The following is a 19,272-nucleotide window of genomic DNA, read 5'->3' as shown; positions in this document are numbered from 1 at the left end:
ACAAGGCGGGCTCTAATATACAGATAGGAACTAGAAAACACTTCTGGATGAACAGTGTAAACATAATAATACAAATCTATACTTCAGAAAGTTCAGATCAGAAAGAGGGACATTTAAAGGGGTTATCCCATCTTAGACAATGGTGGCATATCGCTAGGTGGTGGGACCCGCACCTACAAGGAGAATGGAGCCGGGGAGAGTTGTGAGGGTCCGTCCACCACCAGGCGCAGCTCCCCGCCTCTCCCATTGAAGTGAATGGGAGCGCACCGTGCATGCGCAGCCACTGCTCCCATTCATTTCTATGGGGCCGACGGAAATAGCCGAGCAGTCGGCTATTTTCGGCAGCTCCATAGAAATGATTGGAGGGTGGCTGCGCATGCGCAGTGTGCCCTCCTTTAAGTTTCTCCGCTCCATTCTCCTTGTAGGTGCGGGTCCCAGAGGTAGGACCCGCACCTATTAGACAGGAGGAATCTGATTGGTTGCCACTTTTCCTTTACTCCAGTTTGGATAAATCTCCTCCTATTAAAAGTAAAAATTATAAAGAAAGAAAAATGAGAAGAAAAGGGAAAAATCATTTTCACAGCCAAACCAATGAAAATGTTATAGCCATTACCCTAAGGAATGTGTCAGGTCTTGAAGACCAAAAACACCCTGGGCCTAACCCGGTTAAAATACATGTATGAAACGAACAAAAAAAATAAAAACTCGGTGAAGTGTTTCACTGGAAACTACAAATCCCAGAATCCCACAGCAGCCGGGAGCGCCATTGCACAGTGCCCTTAGTAAGCATGGCCGCCCGGGTGTCAGCAGGTCGGGCAATTACTCAGCGTGCCCCGCGTTCCCCGGAAGACTGTGCTGTTGACAATATGGCGGGGGCTGGAGCTGCGGTCGGAAGGAGGAAGTGTCATTCATGCTAGGATTGCAGGGAGGGGGGCTCCTTGTAACCGCACAGCTCTCTCAGCGGCGTCCCCGGCGTCCCGTGTGTTGGGTGAGGGGAGCCGGGGCGCCCCAGCATGCGCTGAGTGAGCCGGCAGCATCCAGGGAGCCGGCGCCGCCATGTCCTTCTTCCGCAGGAAAGGTAAGAGCTGCCGGTGTCAGGGTATGGAGGACCCCGGGGAGTGAGTGACCCCTCCGGGCGCAGGGCTGCAGGTTTATAGTCCCAGCGCAGGACCCCAGTCCTAGCTGAATACCCCTTCAGGTTGATGACCCCACAGTGATGGCACTTGTTTAGCACTTCACCTGCTGATGTGGTGCCCATCGCTGAGGGCCATGAGATGTTACTAGCTTCCATAGAAATTTGTGCAGATGGCCGCTGCGCCTAAGTGTCCGATCTCACCGTCGGTGCGCGAGTCCCCGGTCGCATGACCGCGTTATGTCCGTACATGGCCCAGTTTGATGCTACAGGGTGTCTCCCAGTCTTTAGGTGACAGGTCCGCTTGTGACAGCCCGGGAACACGCTACTTGTATGTTCACGACGGCTAAATGCAACGGTGACTACTCTCTCCTCATTCTTCTGGATCTCTCTGTAGCATTGGACACTATTGACCACCATCTCCTCCTCACCAAGCTCCGGTCTATCAGCGGCCTCTTCTGGTCCTCTTCCAGTGTCTCTGGCGGCTCCTTCAGTGTGGCATTCTCTGGCTCTGCCTCCTCTTGGGGTTCCTCAGGGTTCAGTCCTAGCTCCTCGCCTCTCTCTACAGACTCAGTAGTCCTGCTTTCCAGTACCATCTCTATGCTGGCGACCCCCAACTATACACTTCATCCCGTGACTGTCCGCTGTCTCTAACATCATGTCCTCTCTTTATCTGAAATGAAATCTTTCAGAAACGGAACTGACCTACCTAAACCTGCACTCCCAACACACCTGCTGTCTCTTTCATGTTTGACGCTGATCTTTCCTTCACCCCATATATGAAATCTCTCGCCCGCCTGCACCTCAAAAACATCTACAATTTTCCCCTTTCTTACTATGGAGACAACAAAACCTCTCATTGTGACCCTGATCCATTACTAATCCGTCTCCCCAGGCTCGTCTGTCTGTCCAAGGTGTCCGTCACATGTCCGCAAGTGTTTTGCTGTCTGCAAATTCCGGATCTGCAGAACACGGACACCGGCTATGTGCGTTTCGCATTTTGCGGACCGCACATGGCCGGCACTATCCTTGAAATGCCTTTTCTTGTCCGTGTCTGCGGACAATAATAGGACATGTTCAATTTTTTTGCGGGGCCGCGGAATGGAAGTGCGGATGCGGACAGCACACATGACAAGGATGTCGCCCGTGTGCTGTCCCTCACAAAGATGCCAACATGTCCATGTTGTAGCGCGGTCCTTGTGTCCATGGTTTTAGCACGGGCGCATGCCCTATTATCTGTGTTTACAGATTCATCATGCCTTTTATAGTCTTTGGGTTTGTTAAAAAAAAAAACGGACTCGACACGGACGCAATCTGTGTTTCACGGACCATTTATAGTAGATGCTGTGAAAATTAAAGGGGTTATCCAATGGTACAAATGCCCCCCACAATGCCCAGGCCCCTCCTATAGACGATACTTACACGGTCCCGGCACCCATGTACCTCCAGATCCCCGCATGGCCACTGCTGCATCTCCCCGTCACGCGGATCAAAACATTTAGCGATAGGGGGGGGGGGGAGAAGTCGATAGCGGACCGTGACCAGCTTCCCTAGCATCATGGGTGACATCACAGAAGCGCAGGAGAGCGTTGGTTACTTTCAGGGTACGTGCAGGAAATCTGCAGTGTAATACAGTACCAGTTAAAGCGGTTCTGTAGCTTTTTCTTACTGCATCTGATTGGCGGAGTCCGACACCCGGGACCCCTGCCGATCAGCTTTTTGACAGCAGCGCTCGCATTAGCGCCGTGGCCCTCTCTCTGTTTCCCGTAGGCCAGTGACATCACGACTATTATCACGTGGCCTGGGCGTGGCTCAGCCCCATTGAACGTGAACGCAGCTGAGCCGCACCCTGACCAGTGATGTGTCGTCACCGACCTGCGGGAAACAGAGAAAAGGCCGCAGCACAATGTGAGCGTCGCTGCCTTCCCGAACACCTGGCCAATCAGATGCTGATGATCTATCCAAGGTCCCCTGAAAGTAGATGAGATTTTTTAAATTTCATGTACACAGTAAAAAAAAAAAAATTCTGCAAGGAAATTGACCTGTAACCTTCTCTTAGAAAGAATGGACTCCGGGGTTCACACGTTTTGGGGCAGCCATTATTATTAAGGCATGGTGCCGCTCTGGGTAACGGTTGTACTTTGTGCCCCGCTCCAGCCTGCGGTGGTACAGATACAAGCCCGCTGACCCAGATCTGGAGATGAGTCAGTGTTCAGCCCGGATTCTACATGGACAAAGAATAGAAGAAGAAAGATGTGGTGGCCTGAGGCACGGACAGTGTGAGAGAGTCGTCCTCTTCAGTAATTCTCTGGAAAAATAGAAGTGAATACAGGAATCTTCTTATTTAACCCCTTAAAGGGGATGTCTCTCCTCAGCAAATGGCATTTATCATGTAGAGAAAGTTAAAGGGAACCTGTCACCTGGATTTTGGGTATAGAGCTGAGGACATGGGTTGCTAGATGGCCGCTAGCACATCCGCAATACCCAGTCCCCATAGCTCTGTGTGCTTCTATTGTGTCAATTTTATTTATATATATATATATATATATATATATATATATATATATATGTGTGTGTGTGAAGGAGCCCAGCACCGCCCCGCATCGTCCGAATCTCCTCCTTACTCCCCGGCGTCACAAAGCTTGAGCGCCGTAATCTCGCGATGGGATCACGCTAGCACAGAGCTGTGGGGACTGGGTATTGCGGATGATCTAGCAGCCCATGTCCTCAGCTCTATACCTAAAATCCAGGTGACAGGTTCCCTTTAATACAGTCCTGATCAAAAGTTTAAAGGGATTCTGTCATGAGATTTGAGCCCTATAAGCTAAACATATGGCCAGGTCCGTACTAATAACATGAATCCTAAACTGCCCTTATTAAACCTGCTTGTGGCTCTATTAGCCCAAAAAACTGGTTTTTATAAGCTGTCACTCACCTACCTAAGGTGCCCAAGGGGTTTTACGTTAACCCAGGGTGCCCGCCCGCACCCCCCGCCGCCTGGTGCCCAGCGCCGCCTTCCTCATCTCAGCCCCACCTCCGCAATCCACAATTTTTTTTTCTTTGGGGCTAATAGAGCCACAAGCAGGTTTAATAAGGGCAGTTTAGGATTCATGTTATTAGTACGGACCTGGCCATATGTTTAGCTTATAGGGCTCAAATCTCATGACAGAATCCCTTTAAGACCACTTGAAAAATGGCAAAAAATCATATTTTACATTGTTGGATCTTAACAAGGTTCCAAGTAGAGCTTCAACATGCAACAAGAAGGAATGAGAGTGAGAGAAAACATTTTTTGAGCATTCAATTAATTGAAAATAACGGTTAAACTGAAACAGGCTGTTTTTCAGCTGATCGAAAGTTTAGGACCACATGCCTTTAAAAGGCCAAATCTGTGCAAAGATGTGGATTCATTGTCATTTTCTGTCAGGTAGTCACACGTTGTGATGGCAAAGGCAAAAAAACTCTCCCTTTTTGAACGTGGTCGGGTTGTTGAACTGCATAAGCAGGGTCTCTCACAGCGCGCCATCGCTGCTGAGGTGGGACGCAGTAAGACAGTCATTTGGAATTTCTTAAATGATCCTGAGGGTTATGGAACAAAAAAGTCAAGTGAAGACCCAAAAAAATGTCATCAGCACTGAGCCGGAGGATCCAATTGGCTGTCCGTCAAGACACTGGACGATCCTCGACCCAAATTAGGGCCCTTACTAGTGCTGACTGCAGCCCCATAACCATCAGACGGCATCTGAGACTGAAGGGCTTCAAAAACAAAAAACGTCTTCAAAGACCTCGTCTCCTTGAACGCCACAGAACTGCTTGTTTGGACTTTGCAAGAGAGCACCAAACATGGGACATTCAAAAGGTGGAAGAAAGTTTTATTCTCTGATGAGAAAAAATTTAACCTTGATGGTCCTGATGGTTTCCAACGTTACTGGCATGACAAGCAGAACCCACCTGAGATGTTTTCTACACGCCACAGTGGAGGGGGCGCCATAATGGTCTGGGGTGCTTTTTCCTTCAGTGGAACAATGGAGCTTCGGGAAGTGCAGGGGCGTCAAACGGCCGCTGGCTATGTCCAGATGTTGCAGAGAGCATTCCTCATGACTGAGGGCCCTCGTCTGTGTGGCAACGACTGGGTTTTTCAACAGGACAACACTACAGTACACAATGCCCGCAGGACAAGGGACTTCTTCCAGGAGAATAACATCACTCTTTTGGCCCATCCTACGTGTTCCCCTGATCTAAATCCAATTGAGAACCTTGGGGATGGATGGCAAGGGAAGTTTACAAAAATGGACAACAGTTCCAGACAGTAGATGGCCTTCGTGCGGCCGTCTTCACCACTTGGAGAAATGTTCCCACTCACCTCATGGAAACGCTTGCATCAAGCATGCCGAAACAAATTTTTGAAGTGATAAACAATAACGTCAGAGCTACTCATTACTGAGTTCATGTTTGGAAGTTGGATTTCTGTTTTGGGGGGGTTTCGTTTTTTTTTTTTTGAGATGTGGTCCTAAACTTTTGATCAGCTGAAAAACAGCCTGTTTAAGTTTATTTGTTGTTTTCATTAAATTGAATGCTCAAAAAATGTTTTCTCTCACTCTCATTTCTTCTTGTTGCATGTTGAAGCTCTACTTGGAACCTTGTTAAGATCCAGCCATGCTAAATATGATTTTTTGCCATTTTTCAAGAGGTCTTAAACTTTTGATCAGGACTGTACAAGGCACTTACTTATGTGTTGTGATTGTCCATATTGCCTCCTCTGCTGGCTGGATTAATTTTTCTATCACATAAACTGCTCGTTTCCATGATTTAATCGTGTGGAGGGGGGCCCGCAATTAATATAATACTTAGAAGAGGGGGAGTAGAAGGGACCTGAGGGGTTAATTGTGGCGGATCACGGCACACAGTAATAGAGGCCAGGTATGGGATATGGCCGGCACATGCAGGCTACGTTTGTATTCAGGCATATTAACTATTTTCATTGGTGGCGCACTGGCCACAGCCCCTCCCCTCCTCCTCCTTGTCTGTTCTCATTGGTCGTCAGCAGCAGCTGCACATAGTGGGGAGGGACTCCCTCCTTCTCCACTGTGCCGGCTCAGGAGAACATGGTGCGTGCCGAGAGCGGCGCATGCCATGTTCTACTGCGATATAAACGAAATCTCTATCGTTGGCCAAATTTATATCGTTTTATATCTCATATCGTCTATATCGCCCACCCCTACTTCAGCCTATGTCTGCTTCTGCATTTTTGGGTGGCACTTTTTACTATAGTGTGCCATGGCCACTGCTGATGGATTACAGGGCGGTCGTAACCATGAAAACAAGCAGTGTATATTATGATGGAAAAATGAATCCAACCAGCAAAGGAGGCAATATGGGCAATCACAATACATTAGTAAGTGCCTTGTATTAACTTAAAGGGGTTCTCTGGGAATTAAGAAAATAAATACTTAAATATTACTTTATTATAAATATATTCCCAAATACCTTTCATTAGTTACAGTGGCTCGTTTTGTCTGGGGAGCAATGATTAGGAGAAATAAAATGGCCGCGGTCCTGTTAGTACACACAAAACCTGCCCTAATCACACAGGAGGAGAAGTTACTTCACAGCACTGATCCAAAGAGCTGCCTCATCCTCCCCTCTACTCTGGTTGTCAGGGATTATGATCCTGACTACAGTTTAATATGATATTTAGCTGTATCTTTGTGGAAATGGAGTTCATGAGGAGACATGAAGTACAGAGAGGACTGACTGTGGTAATGGAGACTGCATACAAGTGCTGCTGCTTATTAGCCACATCTGCTCATGAACTCCATTCTTAGAGATTCAGGTAAGTCCTCTTGCACACGTATTTTCTTTCCATGTCCGTTCCTTTTTTTTTGCGGACCGTATGCGGAACCATTCACTTAAATGGGTCTGCAAAAAAAAACAGAAGTTACTCTGTGTGCATTCCGTTTCCGTATGTCCCTATTTTCGTTCCACAAAATAATAGAACATGTCCTATTTTTGTCTGCTTTACGGACAAGGATAGGACTGTTCTATGAAGGGCCACCTGTTCCGTTCCGCAAAATACGGAATGCACACGGATGTCATCCGTATTTTTTGTGGATCAATTTTTTTGCGGACCGCAAAATACATACGGCCGTGTGCAAGAGGCCTAAAGATCTTATCATCTGTATTCAGGATCACAATCCCTGACAAGTAGAGCGGAGAGGAGGAGGCAGCTCTTTACCTCAGCGTTGTGAAGTAACTTGTCCTGCTGTGTGATTTAGGACAGGTTTTGTGTGTGCTAATAGGACGGCAGCCATTTTAACTAATGTAAGGTATTTGGAAATATATTTATAATGAAGTAATATTTAAGTATTTTCATTTTCTTAATTCCCGGAGAACCCCTTTAAGTTACATAATAAATGCCACTTGCTGAAGTGACAAAACCCCTTTAATGAGGGACCTGTTGTTGTTCCTCTCTTCTCCCCGGCTTTTTCCAGTGATGCATTGCTGATGTATTTTTTTATTTATTTTCTGGCTGCTGCGGTGACATCCTGTGTACTGCTGAGGCCAGTGATTGGCGGCACGATGACCTGACTGTTTGAAACGTCACCGCTGAAGCCAGGTAGCCCATCACTACTTGGTGCAGGGCGTCGGACCCCGCCAATCATCACTTTTCAGCTGTCCAGCACTCGGATATTTCCGGAACTCCCATAGAGATGAATGGAGTGGTGGTGCACATGCCCAACCTGCCATTCCGTTTATTTCAGAGGGGTCATCACTTAAAGGGGTGTTACGGTTGTGATAAGTTATCCGCTATAAGGATAACTAGGGGATTGTGTGGGTCCAACCCCTGGCACCTCCACTGAATAGGGGATAGCTTCTCGCAACTTGAATACCCCTTTAATAAAAGGTGCACAACCCCTTTAATAACGCATTACATTTCTCATTTTTACATTTTATTTTTTTTTTTTTACAAGGGATACATTATTGGGGAGGGCAGATTTATTATGGCTTTGCATCAGAAAGCTGGCATCAAAAAGTAGCAGATTTTTGCACAAACATTTTTGGACTCTTTTGGATGTTTGACAGGTTAAAAAGTGGACGGGCTCCGCCTGCTGCCTGACACGTGATGTAAGTTGTAGTGTGTGTCTCCGCCAGCACGTAGCTGACACAGGGTGGCAGATTTATTTAGAGGCCTGCGCTCCTTAATACATTTATTGTGTTTTACTCCAGCGCACTTTCAAGAGGTCCTAGAAAGTTCTCCCCCATTGTGTTTTTTTTTTTTTTTTTTTGCATGGCACATTTGACTCTATAAATGTAATTCAATGATTTTTGTCATTTTGCTTTTTTTTTTTTTTTTTTTTTATCTTTTCGGTAAATACATTTTTTACCGAATAACAGTTTTTTTTGGTCATTTTTCAATTACATTTTGTTAATCCCATTTAGGAAGTTCTGTAGTTTGTTTTAAAGTATACACCTTGTTGGGCCAACCCACAGATTTTTGACAGGACTGGCTAACAAATCCCCGGGTGTATGGGGGGCTCCAAATTCTTCTCCTGCAGTTGAGGTCAGGGGAGAGAAGAATCAGCCACTTTGATTATGAGGGATTTGCTGGACCCAACAACTCCCCCCGCAGAAGAAAGTTCCCGGTATATAGAGTTGCATGGATAGTCCATTCTGGAACCCAGTCACGTGACTCTCCCCTTAGGACAATTCTCCATCCGCCAACGTCACGTCCTTCATTTGTGGTCTATGGATGTCACTGCCCAGGACAGGACCAGAACTATTCATCTCCCTGGCACATACACAAACTCCCATATCTGTGCATACACTGGATCGGTGAATAGTTCTGACCCCTTTCACAGCATCTCCCCAGTTTTTGTCTACAACGTAAATTCTGCATGTTATTTCCATGAAATAGGCGGGCAGGTTAGCAGTAGTGGTGCTTAGACGATGTTCAGTCTCTCCTAGCCCGCCAAGGTAGATATTCCACCTTCTCCATGACGTGTCAAGATAAAGGAGAGGTGTAACACTTGGCAGACATCAGCTGGACCTTGTCTGGAGTCCCTTTTTGTTGTGTATTTATTCTGGTAAAGGTTATGTGCTGGGCTTTCTGGGGTTGGCAGCTATGAGAACATCAGAGGACGTCGTCAAAGATGGATGCTGAACTAAAGGCGGACATGGCCTATCTGTAGGGTATGTTCACACATGGTGTACACATTGCAGTTCTGCCACCAATAATTTTTGCTTGGAAATCTGCGGCTTTGTACAGTCCAAGCAAAGTAAATGAGATTTTGAGAAATCTTATCTACACACTGCAAAATAAAACCGTAACGTAAATTGGCTTCGGTGGGGATTGAAATCTGCAGTGTTTCAGCATTTGCAGTGCAGAGGGTGAAATCCACAACAAATCCTCCCCGTTTTGTTTTCTGTTCTCCTGATCAGAAAAATAAAGAAAAAACGGATCTGGTAAGAAAAACGGATCCTGAGCATCAGTTATGTACATTTGACATCCGTTTGAGCCATTTCCATCCTGGCACCACCACTGATCAGTGCTATGATGAGCTTCCTCCTCGCAGCGTACCAAGCATAGCGCTGTACAGCTAGGTGTTGCAGCCCAGGCCCATTCATTTAAAGGGTGCTGCGCTGCGCTTAGGCCATGTGACTGATGAACGTGACATCACTGCCCTAAGAAGAGGCTGCAGCTTCTACAAGCAACTGATCGGCGGGGGTTCCAGGAGTTGGACCGCCACTGATCTCATATGTATGATTTAGGGCTCATCCACACAAACGTATTTTTTTTCCGTTTGCGGGCCGTTTTTTTTTTTGGGCGTTCCGTATACGGAGCCGTTCATTTCAATGGTTCAGCAAAAAAAACGGAATGTACTCCGTATGCATTCCATTTCCGTTTTTTTCTGTTTCGTTGAAAGATAGAACATGTCCTATTATTGCCCGCAAATCACGTTCCGTGGCTCCATTCAAGTCAATGGGTCCGCAAAAAAAAAAAAACACAACACATACGGAAATGCATATGTATGTCTTCCGTATCCGTTCTGTTTTTGCGGAACCATCTATTGAAAATGTCCAGCCCAATTTTTTTCTATGTAATTACTGTATACTGTACATGCCATATGGAAAAACGGAAACAAAGAACGGAAACCGAGAGCGGTCCGTGGTAACCCGGCCGGGATTCCTGCTGACAGCGTCTGCGATAAATCTGGAGTGAAACTCATTAACATAGCTAACCACACTTCCACCCACATTACAAAACTGGAGTGTGTAGTGTAAAAATGCAAATGAGTGCAAACAGTTGCAAGATTTTGCGCCTTTTTGATGCCAGAGTTCTGGAGTAAAGGTGTGATAAATTAGGGCCTAAATATAAAAATATATTCAAATCACCCCCTCTCTCACCAAAATAAAAATCCATAAACAAATAAATAACTGAAAACGCCCCATACTATTAAAATATAAAAATATCCGATATGGCAAATTGCGAAATGGGGAAAAAAAAAATTCTAATGGCTGATTCGCTTCACCTCCCATAAAAATTGATAAAGAAAAGTCATACACACTCTTGAGGCCTCCTGCACATGAACGTGTGCGCCCCGTGGCCGTGCTGCAGCACGCAAAATGCGGCCAGCAATGCACGAACACCGACCGTGGGGCAGCGGATCGCGGACCCATTCACTTTAATGGGTCCACGATCTGGCCGTTCCGCAAAAAGATAGGACATGCTCTATCTTTTTGCGGAACGGAAGTACGAGACGACGAAACCCCACGGAAGCACTCCGTAGTGCTTCTGTAGGGTTCCGTTCCGCACCATTTCGCATCTCCGGACCCATTGAAGTGAATGGGTCCGCATCCGTGATACGGAACGCGGCACATGTATTGCAGATCTGCAAATGCGGTCCGCCATACGGCAACGGGACACCTACGGACGTGTGCAGGAGGCCTAAAATGGTATAAATGAAAAGTACAGATGACCCTGCAAAAAAAATGTTCCCCTATTGGGAGAGTTGGACGTCTTGTGCTTCTGATTACTGGGCTGTGCCCACACTGCGGACGGAGGTGGCCGCTCGGTAGCGCAGCGTGTCCTGTAGTACTAGTAGCACATCCTGGAACAGTTGGAGGTTTCATGGTGCTTGTGTCACCTCGTTGCTCACAGGTTTGCTGTCCTTTCTTGTAGCTGTCGGAAACCCAGAATCCATGGCGGCGAACTGAGGCCTCCGGCAGCTTATTCTGCTGAATGAAATATGAACGCGGTGCTCACTGACACTCTCACCGTCTGCTCCTTTCTCTGCCAGACTGTTTTCAGATTTGTTTTAACCCAGTTGTATCTCTCAGTTCTACAATCCAATGGAGGCACCTTTAAAATAATCTTCTATAGACTCATTTCTTTAAAGGGGTGTTACCCCTCAGGGGCCCTCTGAAATAAACAGGGAGGGGAACAGAATCCCCATTCTCTTGAGCGGTGGGGGTCCTACTTCTGGGATCCAATAGATTTTCCCTATTCTGTGGTGTACCCCCTAAGACCTTATTCACATTTCTATGTCAGGAGTATGCCACGATTTATGGGCTCCATTATAGCGCCGGAGCCATTGCATGGCAAACACTACCAATATCCATTGAGTTACAGTAAGGTTCTTCAGGGCGTCTGCTGTTTTGTGAGATGCCTCGCCCGTATTGCTACTCAGCCCTTGACATTTCATGAAAGGCACACCTGAATTTTTAGGTTTTGAGTGGCATTTGGACTTTTGAAGGCGTTTGTCTCGGCACAATCCTTGAAGGCGGTGGGATAGGCTGTGACCAAGTTGAAGACCTCCTGACATTGATTATTGAGTACTGTACCAATGATATGAGCAGTGCGGGATCTGTACCCGATGTGATGAGGGCATCGTTTGCTCTCGCTCCATCGTCCTCTTCTTGAAAACATAAAACCTCAATGGTCACATAATAACTGTTAATCTTGGCGCGGCCTCGGGCCCTAAGACCTCTGGTTGGAAGAAGCTGTGAGAGACGAGTAGAGCTTAATAAGAGCTGAAACACTGACCCCTTTGTTCTTGCCTCTTATTGCTTATTACAGATTAGTACAGGCATCACGTGAGACCGTCCAGCAGTAAACCCCATACCGTAAGGCGAAATCAGCAGAATCGCTGTGAACTGTAGCTGATTCAGGCCATTCAGCATGGGCCTCCGTATAATGGGTGTAAACGATGCCCTAAATACTAAGCAGCGTCCCCCAGTTCCTGGCAGTGTAGCGTATTGCTAGTAGATGTGCTGCTCCGTTCCCCCCGCTGTGCGCCCCGTTCACTTTTGCCGCCCTGTGTGCTAATTAATAGCATCGGTACAGGGAGGAGGAGACGCCCGGGTTACTCAGGGGGTGTCTCCTTCTCCCCAATCACAGCCAGGGAGCTGAGCTTTATTTAATTTATTTTTCTCCTCTCCCTGGCTGTGATGCTCTCACATCTGAGAAAAAAAAAACGCCATAGTAATGCCCTACACTGCCAGGTATTAATATTGTAACTTCAGGACCAGTGAAATGTTCTCTTTAAGGGCTGATTTAGATGACAGGCTTCTCACAAGTCCGTTTTTCCCGCCTGGACAATTCGTCTATAGAGAGACCCTCAGCATGCACCAATCTTGCCTTTTTCATGTCTCACCCGGCCATTTAGATGTCCACACATGTCAACGCTTTGTGCATGAAGATTGGAATGGCTGCCTTTCATCTTGCTGCATTGTAGATGCCATGAGCTTGAGGCTTTAAAGGGCTTGTCTAGTTTCATGATATCCTCGGAACTGATGACTGACGGCATCCATGCCTGTAATCAGTTTTGAAGTGGCTGTGGCGCTAACTCAAGTGCGCTGTCCTCTTCCGTGTTTAGCTGCGTGCAGTCTATATTGCAGTGGCGGTGAGGGGTAATTCCAGCTTCCCTTCTCATTCAGCTGTAGTCGCGCCGCAGCTACAGTCTAGACATCGTGCAGGTGACTAGAGGACGCCGCGCTCACACGAGCACCACAATCCCTCAATACAACTGATTGGCAGTGTTACTGGGAGGAGGCCCCTACTGATCTGATATTGATCCTAAGGTTAGGTTGTCCATATCAAGAAAACCAGACAACTCCTTCAAACTCGCAATTGTCCCTCATCTTTGAGGAGCCCCCTTTTAATTTTGTCATGTCCCTAGAAGGGTCCATTTACACGTCTGCAAAATGGGTCCGCATCCGTTCCGCAATCTTGCGGAACAGGTGTGGACCCATTTATTTTCAATGGGGCTGGAATCTGCTATCCGCATTTGTGGATCCGCACTTCCGTTCCGCAAAAAAATGGAACATGTCCTATTCTTGTCCGCAATTGCGGACTAGAAAAGGCATTTTCTATGAGAGTGCCGGCGATGTGCGGTCCGCAAAATGCGAAACGCACATTGCCGGTGTCCGTGTTTTGCGGATACGCAAAACACATACAGACGTGTGAATGGACCCTTAGGCCTCATGCACACGACCGTATATATTTTATGGTCTGCAAACCGTGGATACCGGCCGAGTACATGCTGCCTATTGTCTGCAAAACCGACAAGTAAGGCTACTTTCACACTTGCGTTAGGAGCGGATCCGCCTGGTGTCTGAACAGACGGATCCGCTCCTATAATGCAAACGCTTGCATCCGTTCAGAACGGATCCGTTTGCATAACCATGAACAATAATGCAAATAACCATGATAATGCAAACGGATCCGTTTTGACTTTACATTGAAAGTCAATGGGGGACGGATCCGTTTGAAAATTGAGCCATATAGTGTCATCTTCAAACGGATCCGTCCCCATTGACTTACATTGTAAGTCTGGACGGATCCGTTTGCCTCCGCACTGAAATTTGGGGGGTGACAGAAGCCCTTTAAGGCCTAACGAAGTATTGGATTGTAAAGTCTCTTCCTGCGTGTTCCCTTGTGTCACTTGACCCCGTATCTTTTTTTCCCCAGTCGTCTCCATGACACCAAGTCCTGACACCAAGTCCTGAGATTGACTTCCTTCTGATTGGACAGGAAAAACACAGAGAGGTTAAAACCCCCACCCCCTCCTCACATCACCAGTGTTTTTCCTGTCCCATCAGGATAGGAAGCAGGAGAGGTGCACGGAGCTCGTTTGGGCTCACCTGGAGTTTTTTTTTTTTTTTTTTTTTCATCTGGGCCGAGGTCGGATCTGCAGTGCAGCTCTCCCTCCTCCGTTTGGTTAGGCCTGGGCTCGGGCACATAGGTAGTGCCCCTGCGAAGATTCCCTCTGCGGCGGTCCCGGAGGGCTTGATGCAGAGGGAAGGAGGAACACGGCGGATCGGCACTGTGATGTGTCCCTTCCGGCCGGCAGGCGGATGACGTCAGACGCCGGGGGCGGAGCTAAGCGCGCTGACGTCATCAACATGCGCCACAGGTCCTGCAGCATGAGAAGCACATGGAGACACTATAAAAACGCTCAGGACCTGTGTAACGGCGCCCTGCATAGCGCGGCTCACATATTTTGGTGAAGCATCTCTGAAGCGGTCGGGAGTCAAGATGAGCACCCCCCTCACGCCGGGCTCTGGAACCGAGCCTGCATCAAACCCTGGGACAGTGAGTAACCTGTTCTCAGGTACATGCTTTGTATGGTGGGTTCAGTCTGCTCATCCTTTCCTCCCTTACCATTTCAGGGAGAAAAGGATTCGGCTTCTGCAGCCAAAAAAACTAGAAAATGTGGTATTTGCTGCAAAAGATTGTCTAACACTGGATCCAAGCCCCTGTGTAAAGAATGTACTGCCAGTGTCATCAAGTCTGAGTCTTCTAGTCTAATTGAAGACATTAGAAAAGTGGTAAAAGAAGAGGTTCAGCTAGCCTTAACTACCAGAGAACCTACTCCCCCCAAAGTTCCCCCCACTCAGGACGCCCGTAGTGTTAAATCACTTATCCTGGATTCCGACTCTGAGGGGCTGGCGGTCTCAGACTCCGAATCTGTCCAAAAACACCCGGCATCTTCAGATGAAGAGGGCGAATATAAGCGCTTCTTGTTCAATCCTGAAGATATTGATGAACTTATCAGGGCCATCAGGGCCACCATTCAGATGGAGATGCCTAAAACCCCTAGGTCTACCCAGCAAGAAATTTTTGGGGGTCTAGGTGAAAGGAAGAAGGCCGTTTTTCCAGTCCCGGATAGTGTCCAAAAATTAATTAGGTCTGAATGGGAAAAACCGGATAAAGGATCCTTTATCCCAAGAGGAATTAAGAGGCGCTACCCCTTTAGCCAAGAGGACTGTACGGATTGGGAGACCATTCCCAAAGTAGACGCGCCAGTGGCCAAGGTAGCAAAACATACGGCCCTACCGTTTGAAGACTCAGCACAATTGAAAGATCCTCTAGACAGGAAAGCGGAGAGTCTCTTGCGAAAGACCTGGGAGACTACGGCGGCCCTTCTCAAGCCGGGCGTTGCCTCCACATGTGTGGCCAGAACACTGAACCTTTGGCTAGACCAGCTAGAGATACATCTGGTCAATAAGACACCACGGGATCAAATTCTAGAGAGCTTGCCTCTATTAAAGATGGCAACCTCCTTTCTAGCAGACGCAGCTGCTGAATCAGTTAAACTGTCCGCCCGTACAGCTGTTCTCTCAAATACAGCGAGAAGGGCACTATGGCTTAAAGCGTGGTCAGGAGATATCACATCTAAAAATAAATTAATCGCACTCCCCTTCCACGGTCAGTACGTTTTCGGAGAAGATCTAGATAAAATCCTAGACAACGCGACAAATAAAAAAAGAGGGTTTCCAGAGGAAAGATATAAACAAAAAAGGCAGCCCTTTCGTGACCGATTTTTTCAACCCGAAAATAAAAAAGATAAAGGGAAGACTGGGAGGTGGAGCTATGCGAAGGGAGGCAGGGGGAGAAGCTTCCTCTTCAACCCAAATCGGGCCGAAGCCTCCTCATCCAACAACAAACAATGACGCCATACCAGTGGGGGGAAGACTCAGCTCCTTTCTAAGATCTTGGGAGCATGTAACAAACAGCCGGTGGATCTTAAGTATTATACAAGAGGGTTATCTGATAGATCTTCTCTCTTCCCCTCCACAGAAATATGTGATCACTACCCTTCCCCCATCTCAAACTGCGACCTTAAAAAACGACATAAAAAACCTATTAACCTTGGACGCCATAGAGCCCGTCCCGAAAAATCAGACAGGACTGGGATTCTATTCCCGCCTCTTCATTATAAAGAAACCAAACGGGAAATCCAGGGTAATTATAAATCTGAAACATCTAAACAAATACGTAAGATATCAAAAATTCAAAATGGAGACCCTGAAGTCAGCAGTGAAACTCTTAAAAAAGGATGCAGTGATGGCCACAATAGATTTAAGCGACGCCTATTATCACGTCCCAATTCACAGGTCATCAAGGGAATTCCTAAGGTTCGCAATAGAATTGGAGGGAAACATTCAGCATTTCCAGTTCAGGTGTCTCCCCTTCGGGATCTCTTCTGCCCCAAGGGTTTTCACTAAAATAATGGCGGAAGCCTTGACAACCTTGAGAGAAAAGGCAATTTGTGTGATCCCCTATCTGGACGACCTACTGGTAGTGGCGGACAACATAGAGACCATGGGAATCCATCTCGGGTTAGTCCTGGATCATCTACAGAGCCTAGGTTGGCTCATCAATTGGAAAAAATCGGATTTAATCCCATCCAAACGGAAAGTTTTTCTGGGCATTACTCTAGACACAGTCTCCCAAAGATCCTTTCTACCACCTCAAAAGATAGTAAAACTTCAGACAGCTTTGAGGAAGTTCAAGAAGGAGAAATTCTGTTCAATAAGACAGGCCATGAAGGTACTAGGGAGTCTGTCCGCTTGCATTCCAGCAGTTGCCTGGGCACAGTTCCATCTAAGACCACTCCAGAAATTCATCTTAGACAAATGGAACAGATCGCAATTAACCCTAGAGAGGAAAATATTCTTAGATGCAGAGACCAAAAAATCACTAACTTGGTGGCTCAGCAATTCGAACCTAGAAAACGGGATTTTCTGGGCACAAGATCTCCCTCTAGTCATCACAACAGATGCCAGCCTCCACGGGTGGGGAGCGGTCGTCCAGGGGAACTCCTACCAGGGAACATGGGGGAATTACGTGAGCCAGCAATCCTCAAATTTCAAGGAGCTGAGGGCAGTGTGGGAAGCACTGAAACACACAAGTCAGCTGGCAAAGGGTCGTCACGTCCTAGTCTACTCGGACAACGCTACAGCCGTGGCCTTTATCCAACACCAGGGAGGCACAAGGCATCGCCTGCTACAGAACCTGGCAAACAAAATCTTTTCCTGGGCAGAAGGCAACATTCAATCTCTTTCAGCGGTTCATTTGAAGGGAGTTTTAAACATTCAGGCCGATTACCTAAGCCGGCACAGACTAGACCCAGGGGAATGGATGTTAGCTCCAGAAGCCTTCCATTTAATCACAAAGAAATGGGGCAGGCCGACGATAGACCTGTTTGCATCAAGGAGAAATCATCAGCTAAACCAGTTCTTCTCCCTCAACCCCAGGGATCATCCTCGGGCAGTAGACGCCCTCAACCAGAGTTGGACAACAAACTTAGTCTACGCCTTCCCCCCATTTCCGCTTATCCCCAGAGTGTTACAGAAGTTCCTAAAAGAAAAGTGTACACTAATCCTGATAACCCCCTTCTGGCCCAAGAGAAGTTGGTTCTCCCTCTTGAAAGCCCTCAGCGTGGAAGCTCCTCTCCTTCTACCTCAGAGGCCGGACCTTCTAAGTCAGAGGCCCATTTCTCACCCAGACCTGAAAATACTAAAGTTAACAGCCTGGATTCTGAAGAATCCAACTTATTAAACTTTGGTCTATCAAAAAAAGTAGTGAACACCTTACTCCTTAGCAGGAAACAGAGTACCAACGACAAGTACCAAAAAATATGGAAGAAATTTGCTGATTGGTCTGGGACCTCCTTCAACCAGTTTAGAGCCAACATCTCACTAATCCTGGATTTTCTTCAAGAAGGGCTAGATTTAGGTCTATCCCCCCAATACCCTTAGGGTCCAGGTATCGGCTTTAGGAGCACTATATAATACCAAGCTAACGGAACATCCCTGGATATCCAGATTCCTTAAGGCAGCAGATAGGATCAGACCTACAATTAGAAACATGGTGCCACCATGGAACCTTAATACGGTACTAGGGGGTCTAACCTCCGATCCATTCAAACCTCTGGACTCTATCCACATCAGATGGCTTACCATTAAAACGATTTTTCTGGTGGCAATAACCTCAGCCAGAAGGGTCTGTGAGCTGCAGGCCTTGTCCATCCAAGAACCATTCCTTGCAATATTTGAGGACAAATTAATTTTCAAATTAGATCCGACTTTTCTCCCCAAGGTAGTCTCGACCTTCCATAGGTCTCAGGACATTGTTCTCCCCTCGTTCTGTGACGATCCAAAAAACGATCAAGAAATCACTTACCACACATTAGATGTCCGGAGAGCGGTCTTAAAGTACCTGGAAGCTACCAGCCTTTGGAGAAAAGCCAAAAATCTGTTTGTCCAATTTTCAGGTCCTAACAAAGGGAAGAGAGCGGCAAAAAGTTCCATCTCCAGATGGATTAAGATGGCAATCTCCGAAGCATATAAAGCTCAGGGAAAAGACGTCCCTGCTTCCCTAAAAGCACATTCTACGAGAGGCATGGCTGCCTCCTGGGCGGAAAAAGCCTCAGCCTCCTTACAACAGATTTGCAGGGCAGCAACATGGAAAAGAGTTCATACTTTCACTAAGCACTACAGACTAGATGTAGCTGCTAATGACGACCTAAGATTTGGACGTAAGGTCCTGTCGGCAGTCGTCCCCCCCTAATTGTATCTTTGATATTGTCTCAGGACTTGGTGTCATGGAGACGACTGGGGAAAAGAGTATTACACTCACCGGTAATCCGGTTTCCTGGAAGTCTCCATGACACCACATATATCCCACCCTTTTTTTTTTCTGCTATTAGCTATTATCCTTTCATCCTGGGGTTCTTCGTTAAAATACACTGGTGATGTGAGGAGGGGGTGGGGGTTTTAACCTCTCTGTGTTTTTCCTGTCCAATCAGAAGGAAGTCAATCTCAGGACTTGGTGTCAGGACTTGGTGTCATGG

At 47.1% G+C, this 19,272-nt stretch overlaps 1 protein-coding gene across 1 annotated transcript in view; it reads left to right on the top strand.

Annotated features, from left to right (window-relative positions):
• The first annotated feature begins 860 nt into the window (after window positions 1–860).
• Window positions 861–19,272, top strand: part of AKAP10 (A-kinase anchoring protein 10) — a 54,395-nt gene continuing 35,983 nt past the window's right edge. Inside the window, exon 1 of the mRNA XM_040423332.1 lies at window positions 861–1,078. Within this exon, the coding sequence (XP_040279266.1) occupies window positions 1,057–1,078 (22 nt within the window). The 5' untranslated portion in view covers window positions 861–1,056. The remainder of the gene's footprint in view (window positions 1,079–19,272) is intronic.

The sequence above is a fragment of the Bufo bufo genome, chromosome 3 (assembly GCF_905171765.1).
Source record: "Bufo bufo chromosome 3, aBufBuf1.1, whole genome shotgun sequence".
NCBI lineage: Eukaryota > Metazoa > Chordata > Amphibia > Anura > Bufonidae > Bufo > Bufo bufo.
This window is presented reverse-complemented; position numbering and strand designations above follow the sequence as displayed.